This window comes from Hylaeus anthracinus, unplaced genomic scaffold, assembly GCF_026225885.1.
Source record: "Hylaeus anthracinus isolate JK02 unplaced genomic scaffold, UHH_iyHylAnth1.0_haploid 13692, whole genome shotgun sequence".
NCBI classification, from domain to species: Eukaryota; Metazoa; Arthropoda; class Insecta; order Hymenoptera; family Colletidae; genus Hylaeus; species Hylaeus anthracinus.
This window is the reverse complement of record NW_026534492.1, coordinates 1-11,246: the sequence shown is the minus strand read 5'-3', so window position 1 is coordinate 11,246 and position 11,246 is coordinate 1. Positions and strand designations below refer to the sequence as shown.

Here is an 11,246-nt window from a genome sequence, read left to right as displayed (position 1 = left end):
ATCGGGGTAGGATCATCCTTTAAGACGACAGCTTTAATATCGGGGGGGTCGTCTTGGTGTACGTGTGTACAGGAGGAGCAGGTGGCAGCAATCGCGCTGGAGCTTTAAGAGCCGAGAGGTGGAGGCTGGAGAACGCATTTCCCGTCGGATACTTGGATCAGCCGAAGAAGGAGGATCGTTTTCAAGGGAGCTCTCGCGCAACCTGTGCACGTTCTCCTTCTTCGTCAGCAACAGCGACAGGGAAGACTGAAAAGGCCACGCGTCGAGGATGAGGCAAGTGGTCGTGCTGGAGCCGGCTGGCAGCGTTCTGGTGATCAGGCAGACTTCCCTAGGCGGCAACGTCACTACCGGCAACACCAATTCCAATGCTGGCTCCAATAACGTTCACGAGACACATGGGCTCGCCAATCATGCCGCCGTGTCCACGATTGCCTCCAATGATCACAATCAGAATCGTATCGTCGTCGTCCGCTCATCCTCGTCGACCTGCATGACCACCACGGTGAGTCGATTAATTCATTGTGGGCGGCTGTTTGCGGACGGGCGCCCGAATCAAATTCGATCCTCCCCGTGGGCGACTTCAATACTGGTAGGAGAACTCCTGTCGGGATCGTTTTAACCCTATGTTGCATAATCAGCGCGATCGGGACACACGCGAAAGAGAATTAACCCCCTGTTTGGTTTCAAATAGTCTAACTTTGGAAACGTGTCATTTTTGGTATTGTTAGACCTCATTAGAAATTCTTATAGCTTTCTTGAAGCGTCGACACCGCTGCAAATATAAAGGATCTTTCGAAAGAGTCTTCAAAATTTTGTTTTTTAACACTTTCGCTGCGGAAGAAAATAAGTAGCCGTTCCCTGGGAGATGCAATTATGATATTTTTTTTAATGAAAAATTTCTTACAAATGTTCTAATATGATTATTTTGAAAAACATACATCTGTGGTAACTTATTTTATATATAATATGATTGCCGAACAAAAAAAATGATAACTGTTCAGTTGGACGCACATGTGCGTCATCCGCAGCGAAAATGTTAATGTATTCAATATATTCTGTGACGTATTATGTACAGGGTGTTCGGTAACTGGCGGTACAAACGAAAAAGGGAGGGGGGATTCTACACGAAAAAATAAGTCGAATATATAGAATAAAAATTTTTCATACGTGGCTTTGCATTCGAGAAAATCGACTTTGAATTTTCGTCGGGTACGCTTGATCATGTCCCGTTATAACGGATCTCACTGTAGATCATTGTCTCGATTGAAGTTATGTCGATAAACACTTCCAATGATGGCACGGAAATGTTGTTTTAGCTATTATGTTACTATTATTATCGGAAACAATCGAATACGTTATAAAGCATTCATAGAAATTTAATTAGAATAGCAAAGGTATGTATTCGGCAGAATGGGCAACGTTTTCGTCAATATCTGTAACGATCAATTTTACGATTACTTTATAATTCTATTTCATTACGTGTTCCTAACTTAAACTGCGATAGTAACCATCGAGACAACGATCTACAGTGAAATCACAGATTTTTTACTTTCTTTCTCCCAAATTTCGCGCGAAACGACGCGATATATCAGCGAAGAAAAATGAACAAATTGTTCCGACATTGGACACGTCGAACGCGTGTTCGTTTAACGTTTCTTTGTGTACGTTAGTGCGACAAGGTTCCACGGAAGACGTCCTGTCTGTTTCACCAGGCCGACAATCACGTATCAGCGAATAGTAACGGGAACGTGAACGTGAACGCTAACCTGAACGGAAACGCCGGTGGTATCGTTAGCAAAACATCATCGAAGGTCGGTGTCGGTACCAAGGTGAACGAGAGAAACGATCATCTCAGGAACGATCACAAGAGCCAAGATGGGATCGGTACGGGCGAATCGAACTCTGGATGTCGTCCAAGGACGAGCAAGGAAGCAGCTCACGAGAACGTCTCCTTAGACAGGAAGCTCGATGGCGCGGATCCCATCTCCGGTAAGTACTTCCGCCGTTACTTGCTTTTACCTTTGACGGACCAGCCGATCCCGTCTGTGAATTATTTATTCCTGCATCGGGCCACTCCCGAACGGCGAGTTCAGATCATTTTCCTTAGATGTTTATACGTCGACGAGAGGAGACGACATCGTGTAACGGTCTTCGCTAGCGATGAGATCATGTTCGACGATCGAGGTGCGGTAGAAGGAAAGAAATTAAATTTGTTTCGGATTGCTTTGGGTGAATTGCACATAGATTGGAAAGGGTTATGGTACGGAGGTGTGGGTGTACCTTTTGTATTTGTTATTAGAGGGGATAATGACCGATATCTTCGAGGGTACAATTTTGTTGATTATACTGTAGAATTACATTTCGTTTGTTATATACTATATTAAATATAATAGGTGTATTATATAAAATATAGTGGATACAAGTTTATTATATTTATGTAATATTTGAATACTATCTTATAATTTATACCGTAACGTAGAATCGTGTTCGATGCTGTAGATCATTGGAATAGGAATCGAGTACCTACTATGCAGAGATAGAAAGTTGGCTAGTGGGTCTGACTGGTGAAAATACGATCTCCTAGATTATTTTATAGATTCTACATTATAATATAAATTCTTGCATTAAAATAAATATTATACAAATATAATATATATACACCTACCATAATTAACGGAATATTTACCAAGCAAAACATAATTCCGTAGTATTAGGTCGTCTCATAACTTCGTACTGAAGACTGTATCGATAATTAATAAATAAAAATCTACAGAAATATTATAGTGACGATATAGCAATTATGTCAGAGAGCTGAGAAAAAATTGTAAAATCAGAGAGATTACCTTTTTTTTATAACACTTAAGTTTCACATATTAATTCGAGCAGCAGAGGTATAAGTGGTATGAACTTTTAGGACGACCTAATATAATCAAAGAAACTGTACCGTTACCGATCCAACCCTTCATCTTTTTATATTCGCATAGTACTCTATCAACCTTCGATGAGCAAGACGCGCCCGTAGTTTCGAACATACACGGGTCATAGTATAAGTATACTCGGAAGCGCAGCTTTTGTTTCCCGAAGTACTTACAAACGGTTCGAACGTTCCTCGGTTAGGTTCGAGGTTTACTCGAAAGCCCGTTTTCGTTCGCGGAAGTATTTATAGAGGGTACGGTAGGGGGATCCGATACTTGCTCGCAAGGTGCTTGATCTCATCGCTAACCGCTACCCTCGGTTGCCAGTCTACGGAAACGTTTGCGGAGTTATGGCTTTATGTTCCTGTTTGCGATTGGTACCAGCGGGGCTTTTGTTCGCCGCCGATAGGAAAGGGAACGGGGCAATCCGATTTTCGGTTATGGTCGAGCGACGAATCGTCGACGGAAGTGCGCGTTGATTCGCGAAGAAACGGGACAATGTTTCCCCGATCGGAATGCATTTGTGCGAGGAAACGAGCCCGATGAAATGCCGTCGGGCGCGCACCGTTGTGCAACGATGAAATATTTCGTTTATTCTCGCCGTTTTTCCGTTATTTCGCCCGCGACCTTTTATTACTTAGCTCGTCTGTATGCGTGGCTGATGTGAATCGAAGAAATAGGTAAATAGTTGAAGTTGATTTCAAGAATTGCAAGACTACTAAATACAAAATGAAGAGTACGTGAAAAAGGTCACTTAAAAGAATGCTTTTCCTATGAAATGCACTGAATCGTACAAAATAATTTTTATCTCCTAGGCTAGTGCTACTATAGATATTAGGTGGACTGGAAAGTAATGTCGTTTATTTTACATTAAATACAAATAAATTTTTAATAAATTCCTTTTTTTAAACAATTATGTAATCGACCTCATTATCGACAGCCTTTTGCCGTTTAGTGTACAAATTGTGAATGCCAGATCGATAAAAGTCAATGAGCTAGTGAGTGATAAACAAGTATTTCAAATTGAAAAACGACATTACTTTGCAGTCCACCTAATAAAAGCATAGGGATAAATGATTTAAAGGCCACTTGCTACTCGTGACTAGTATATTGTCATAAAGAAGCTCTGCTTTTATGTTCAATGTTAGGAGACAAGGATTCTTCTATTCTTTTTAGTGCATTTAATAGATAAGAGACATTTTTTAAAAAGGTTTCATTTTATATATTTTTTATTCATAGTTTTTCCTTGCGTCTGTATCGGAAACGCAACATTTGGGAAGAATATCGACACGGAACAGCTTTTTCGCAACACGATAAAGTGCTCTAATAAAAGTTTCTCGTGGCAATTGGATATCTCACGGTAGTGTGCCTCGTTCTGCGCATAGCTAGATTAATTAAGATGATAAAAGAAACCAGAAGTTTGCCGCATCTTTACACACGACAGAAACTGTCGAATGATATTTACTTCTTTGCAGTTGTTCCCGAAGCATTGGTAGTTTAGTAAATTATTCTGTCAGAATCGTATAAATTTTATTCGAACAAGTACAAGTCCTGTGCGACGTTCTATATAGATTTTCCTATAGTTTTCTTTCGTATAATGTATGTATAATGTATGCGGTCTCCTAATTTCGTTGGTCCTTTGGGTTGCAATTTATAAAATTCTTCCTCTGAATTTCGTGATAGATTCGTCAAGTGAAATCTCTTTTTTTGGAATAAAACAATCTTTGAACTTAGCTTCAATGTAATCTATTATAAGAAGCTGCTACGAATTCTTATCCTAATGCTTTCATCGTCCAAAGCATTTGCATTTGTAACATCCAAGAAATTTGGAGAAACCTTAAAAAGTAGTACTATCGTATCGCGTGTCGCTGCATAGGCACCATTTACATACTCGTATCAGGAATATCCCAACTAAAGAACGTAATAAATAAATGTCAATGAATAATCGATAATTGTTAACAGCTAAATCGTACGATTCCTGCATGCGTCAAGACAGTAACCTATTAAATATTAAATATAACTTCACCGCCAGCCTCTTCAATAATAAATAAACTCTCCGAAACTGGCGTGCATGTAAAACGATGGGGTTGGGGTACGAAAGGGTCGCAGCTCGAAACTTTTCTCGCCAATAATTTTGTTAGTTGGAGTGTTTCTAGATTTCGTTTTGTTTTAGGGAACAGTGCGGTAGAAAATTCCGAATTCTGTGCGTACCATTGACCGGTATCCGTGGCACGAGCGAGCTCTTTAATTCTTCCCCTTTAAGTCGCATATTTAAATTTCAAATGAGAGAGCCCATCGATCGAATTTCGTTCGGAATCAAAACTATTTAAGACCGCATGAATTATACATAGTTTGCGTTAACTTCTACGACAGAGGAAACAATTACTCGTGCCTCGTATTAATGAATTTTTAACATCGCGACGGGGGAGGGATGGGTGGAGATGGGTGTATCGTGTCAGAGATATTGACGCAAACTTAAAAATAGGTAGGGTAGTTTGGTGTAGACGTGCTGTGGGTAGATCTTTCCAAAATTGAGTCATCCAATGGTAAATTAGGAAAAAAAACCACGATCCAATGTCTTTGTTTATAGAAAAATAACTTTTTAGAACGTTTTACTATAATTATTAGGAATTATGAGTGGATATTAGCTTGTATATAATTCAACAGTCTCCTTAAATGCACAAGTTACTCTACGTTAAATGGTAATAGTCTTGACGAGCTGTATAAAACGTTCTCGACTCGGATTTCAGTTCACATTGGTATGTTAGTGTCCATGATAACATCGAGATAAAATAGAAAATAATGTAATAAAAAAACTGAGTCCCCCAATAAAGGTCTTTATCGAAAAATAATTTCCCCAGGTCGTTTAGTGTTCATTAATAATTGTTCTAAACAACGATTGGAATATTAGCTTTCCAAGAGTCAGCTAGCCTTATAAGGTTCCCGAGGTCGAATCCACAGAACTTATTAGCGATAGCGAGGCACGTGACATAATCACGCAATGTATACGGAGAAATGTAACGCAGATAATACACGTCAGTGAATTTAGTAACAGTGATTGCGAAGTAGCAAAAAAAAAAAAAATAAGTTCTGTGTAGATAAAATGTCAACAAACGTAAATGCTCGCGTCACAGCCATTACTTCGAGTACGAATACATTTCTGAAGAGCCCTTTTTCACTTTAGACCACGTTCCGTGACCTTTGGACGCTGAATAAACCCAGCGACCACGACAAACTCGTGGGAACGTTGCAAACGAGATTCACCTGCAATTACTTTTTCCACCTACTGTTTCAGCCGTGTTCAAAATTGGAGTTTAGGGTAAGGAGATCCGTCTCCTTTTATCGCATCATGGTTGAGTCACTCGAAGCAGGGAATCCGGTTAAACTTTCCCGAGAAAAAGGATCCATTACCGGAGTCCTTCTTCGAGTCTTTTTTTCACCCCCCTATACTTTCTTCTTTTTTTTTGTTTTTTATATAATCCGTCGCGCGAGAGCGACGTCGCGAGAGCGTATAATTTGTCCACGTTGACTTTTTTCCTCCAATTTTTCATTTTTTTCCCCCATTCCCATCCTGAACTTCTCGACGTTACGTGTTCCATTCTTTCGTCGTCAAACGCGCCAACCTCTTTATCGCTCCTCGTGGCGACTCGCCTCTCCGCTCGTTTCCAGAATCGAATATATGCAGACGGCGCGGGTGGGCATGCATATGCAGCCCCAGTTGCACAGTAACGTAATGCATACAATACGAAAGATACGTTCGGATACGAACGGGAAAAATTTACGTTCTTCATGGCCAGAAAATCGGTTGATTTTCGTGTACGTAGGTATTAAACTGGATGATTTATAATAAACATTTAGTTTAATTACGTTTAATTAGGTGTAACATTGCTGAGATTAGTGTCACATTTCAGTTGAGTCTTTGATGGATTTGAAGTGTTTTATTGTTCATTGATATGTGAGAAGGCGTAGATTATTTTTTGTAAAACGAGTAGGTTTCAATATACGTTCTGACTATAAGGTCTGTCCCAAAGGTTCAATTATAAAGTATAAGGTTTAACTAGAGTTCAACTAGAAGGTTTCACTATAAGTCTTGACTATAGGGTTTAATTCCAAAAATTAATTATAAGGTTTGACTATAAGGTCTGTCCAAAAGGTTCAGCTGTAATATAACTCCATTTCCACAATTTTATTCAGCAGCGAGGAAAGCGAAAATAACCAGCGGCATTCGAACAGGGCGCAACCTTTGCAACGAAAACTTTTCGATTGTTCGACTCGCGGGGGGTTACGATGTCACGTGTTTTCCGATAGTTCTCGTCTGGTCGTTGTCGTCTGGATCAACCCCCGCGACTCGCGCGGGAACACACGCCCCCGTAGAAAATGTTTTCAGAAGAATCGAACAACCGAGCACGCGTATTTCTGTGTAACTGGGGCCGCATATGCATATGCCCAACCGTGCCAGCTGCATACGTTCGATTCTGGAAACGAATAGAGAGGCGAGCCACCGTAAAGAGCAAAATATTGTTTTTAATTTATGAAATAACTGATTATCACTCTGGCTGCCTTTGATGATTGCTACTTATATTTCTTGTCCAAGGCTTTCATAGGTGAAGGTGTGTTTTTTTAAACTCTGTTTTGTGTTTTTTTTTTATGAAATTCGTTTATGAATATTCATTTGATATTCGACATTTAATCCCCGATAAAGTTCTTCATTGAAAGTCAACCTAGTTCCAAGTGTTCGGGCGACAGCTGGGATTCGAATCCGATGGGAAATTGTTTGGGAGATGATTGGAAACACTATTGGCAAAAAAAGCTGGAAACAAAATCGTATTGCAAGAAGCTAATTCATTGCGGTTTCGGGGAATTGCTGTGGAAAATTGACGCTTTCCATAGCTACAAAGCGCGAGGGGAAGCTTGTCAGGTCTTACAGTCAGAACCTTCACTTATCAGCCATTTGGTGCACAATTATTTGTCATCGTCTATAATCTGCTTATTCATAGTACCTCTTTCATTTTAATCCAATACTATTTTCTCCTTATTCCTCGAATATTTTAAACGACTAGTTGTTCTATCATGGCGAAAAGAGGCCCCCGGGAAAAATGTTTTGCTTCGAATCTACGCATGCAGGCCCGCGTGCATAATGCTTTTACCGAAAGTAGGACAGCCGTTTCGATCTTGAAACCGCCCTACCCTGCTCGACTCGCTAGAATTTTACGATCCAATGCGTTTTCGAAACGTTTTAACGTCGCGTACGCGTCGCCGTGGTATTCTCGCGGTACGTAAATACCTTAAAAATCTCAAACGACGAATGAAAGAACGAATCAGTAGGAATCAGGTGATTAGTCGCGATTTATAAACTAAATATATAAATTTAGATGAAGTTGGCACCCTCCTTGGTAGAATCGTAAGTTTTCATACGCACACTGATTTTTGTTAGTTTTAAAAAAATATTTTCCTTCCATTTGTTCCTCTATTTTAGTATTTATACCTTGTGAAATAAAAATTCTTTTTATACATAACTGGCGAACCTTCGGAAAGGTGATCTTATAGGGCTAAGTATGTTGCAGTCCAAAATTGCATTTCAGAATTTTTTGTCGTAATTAACATCTCATAAACAAAAGACATAAGAAAAGTACGATTAAGATTGCAGACAGATCAAAAGTTACTCATCTTCTGTCGGCAGTTAGAAATTTTTTTATCTAGTTTCGCTCATTTCCGTAGGTAAACAGGAACAGTTTCGTGGAAAGTCGATGCTGACACGAATTCCTATCGAGGCCCCGGCGACGTTTATAAACTTGTACGCAAAGTTTCGTCCCGTATTAAGGACGCCAGAGCGTAACTACCCTTTAAAACCAGCTTTACGCGAGGCTATTGAACGAGTCGTAACGCGAAGCGGAATCGAGTTTTCGAGCGCACGCTCGTTGTTTGCCTCATGCGGGACAGTCGAACGTGCTTTGTACCGGGTCCCGTAACAATCTTTGTTATTGTTTTCATTTTTCGAACAACACATTTCAAATAATGAAAATTTCTATTCAACGGAGTTATTGCTCTGCAGTATAAGGGGCGTAAGGTCAGGTGAGAAACGATCCAAATGTTTGGTTCATAATTTATTTAGGTATACAACAAATTATATAAAAAATAATGATCACAAAGTAAACAAGAAAAAGAGGCTTGAAGATGAATATAACTCACTTGAAGATTAAAAAACTAAGAGTCTATTAAATTTTTCCTTTGTTTTGTAAAATTTAATTAAGACATTGCAGAAGAATTTTAGAAATAACGAATTTATACATATATTAATGAAGTACAAAAGGGTTCCTCATGGAATGCTTTCATGAAAATTAGTTGTCGAGGGTGAGTTCGCTAGAAATTTCAACAAATCGTCAAAGCTTCCAAAAGAATCTGTTGGACTCTTCGTCGCCTTGGAATCGTCCCAAACACCAAACTCTCTAGTTTTGCATGTACCTACTGAAAAAAAAAAACAAATTGGACGAGGCGTCAACGTGTGTTTTGCCGTGTGCTCGTTAACAACACTTTCCTTTGACTAGATCGCAATCCTACGACTATCATTTACTCGTGCTTGTAAAGACATTTAGATGGCAGGACATTTAGAATTTTCAAAGACAATAACGTTCTACAAGTGCATTTTGATTCGGAGCCAAACAATTTATATAAATCTTGTATTAAAATGTTTCTCAGTCGTTGGCAAACGGCAATATACCACATAAGAAATAACGTCAGACGTTTAGCTATTTATTCGTGATATTTAGTCGATTGCATAGTTAATTAGATATTTTCCTTCGATCTTTATGATTTAGATAGGACCTATACGAGTCTACAGTATCGGTATGCAACAGACGCACAAGTTGCATATACAAGTGCAAGTTACAAACTTTTTACTACAGTGTCAAAGAATGTAACAGAAAAAATATGAAAACATCGACAAGAACATAAGGGAGAAAAAAGAGTACAAGGTATATTATTATTCCGTCACTTCAATTCTAGTTTCTATTATGCATTACTTGCGGAGGCTCGCATCAAGATAAGAATTTCGCGTAACCGTCTGCCAACGTTTTCCATCGATCCACAATTTCGACGTTTCGGAAGTCCGTCCCCGGTGATCGTCGTAGATATCGATCGTCCTGGTCGCGCGTCGAGCAGGGGTGGTTTTTCCTGCAACAGCTATCCCCGTTGCACGAGGAGCTATATTTCCTGTCCGGAAACCATTGTTAAGCAGGTTGTCTTCCTTATCGACTGATGCCGCGGCCCAGTTCGAACCTTCCAGGACTCCTGCTCGCGGCCCTCCACCGAAACAACCCCCGAAAGAAGTGCACCCTGGCGGGTAAGCCCCGTTGGGGATAATTCCTAGTTCCGGCAATATCCGCCAGAGCGGCGATTCCGTCACCTCTGGCAGTTTTGCCTCGCATGCATGGGCAGGGCAGCCCCCGCGATTTTTCTACCCTCCCCGTAACGAAAGGTCCTTCCTCTATTTCATCCCTCCGAGTATCGATCACGCGGCGATCCTCGTCCTCCGAAGGCCACGCCAGCCGAGCAATCGCGTCTGATCTAAGATCGTAATTTCCCCTCGCGGGCGACGACGACTTTGGAGGACTGATCCTTGGAATTTAGCGGTTGGTACCTAGAAATTACTATCTCGCTCGAGCGTAGGAATGCATCCTCGATCGTCGTCGCTGGTTGGCTGTTCCGCACAGGCACACACACACCCTCGCGTCTTATTCCTACGACTATCCTAGCCTATCCCCGTCTATCCTGACCTATCCGATCGCTGCTGACTAGAGTAGGTATCGACCCCTCGAGGAGGTGCTTTCCTTTTCCACCCCTTCCGACTCTGCCCGTCTCTCTTTCGTTCGCGTTCCGATCTTTCTCTTTTCTTTTTTTTTTCTTCGCAAAAATCCCGCCGGTGCCTTAATTCCCTCCCCCGTTCTTCGTTGGTATCCTCGGTTCTTGCGCGGAACGTCTTCGTCCTTCGTTCCTCTCCGACCGGGTCGTCTCGAGGGGATCCTAATTCGGGAGGTTGCGTTTAACGACGATAGACTACGACTTAGCTGTTAAACACGAGTCTCGTGGTCCCTGGCAGGAAGTACCGAAGCAACTCGACGAATCCGAGCACGAGCTCCTTCAGACCGGGCGATCTTATTGATTGTCTTAGCTTTCCTGCCGTCACGCTCTCCCCCTCTCTCTCTTTCTCATTCTTCCCCTACGCACCCCACTTTCTACCCCTTTCTTCGTCTAGCTTGCAACGGGAACACTTATACACAGGGACGTTTCTCTCTCTCTCTCTCTCTCTCTCTCTCTCTCTCTCTCTCTCTCTCT

General features: G+C 41.1%; 1 protein-coding gene across 3 annotated transcripts; it reads left to right on the top strand.

The window, feature by feature from the left end:
- Positions 1-78: 78 nt before the first annotated feature.
- Positions 79-2,566, top strand: LOC128892671 (homeobox protein prospero-like). Of its 3 annotated transcripts, XM_054153207.1 has the most exons (3): positions 79-502; positions 1,671-1,989; positions 2,480-2,514. In XM_054153207.1, exons 1-3 carry the CDS (start codon positions 269-271, stop codon positions 2,497-2,499), a joined length of 573 nt encoding a protein of 190 aa, XP_054009182.1. In that variant the 5' UTR covers positions 79-268; the 3' UTR covers positions 2,500-2,514. The 3 variants fall into 3 exon arrangements, with proteins under 3 accessions (XP_054009182.1, XP_054009181.1, XP_054009180.1); XM_054153206.1 differs by having other exon boundaries at positions 1,713-2,566; XM_054153205.1 differs by having other exon boundaries at positions 1,671-2,565.
- Positions 2,567-11,246: the final 8,680 nt, after the last annotated feature.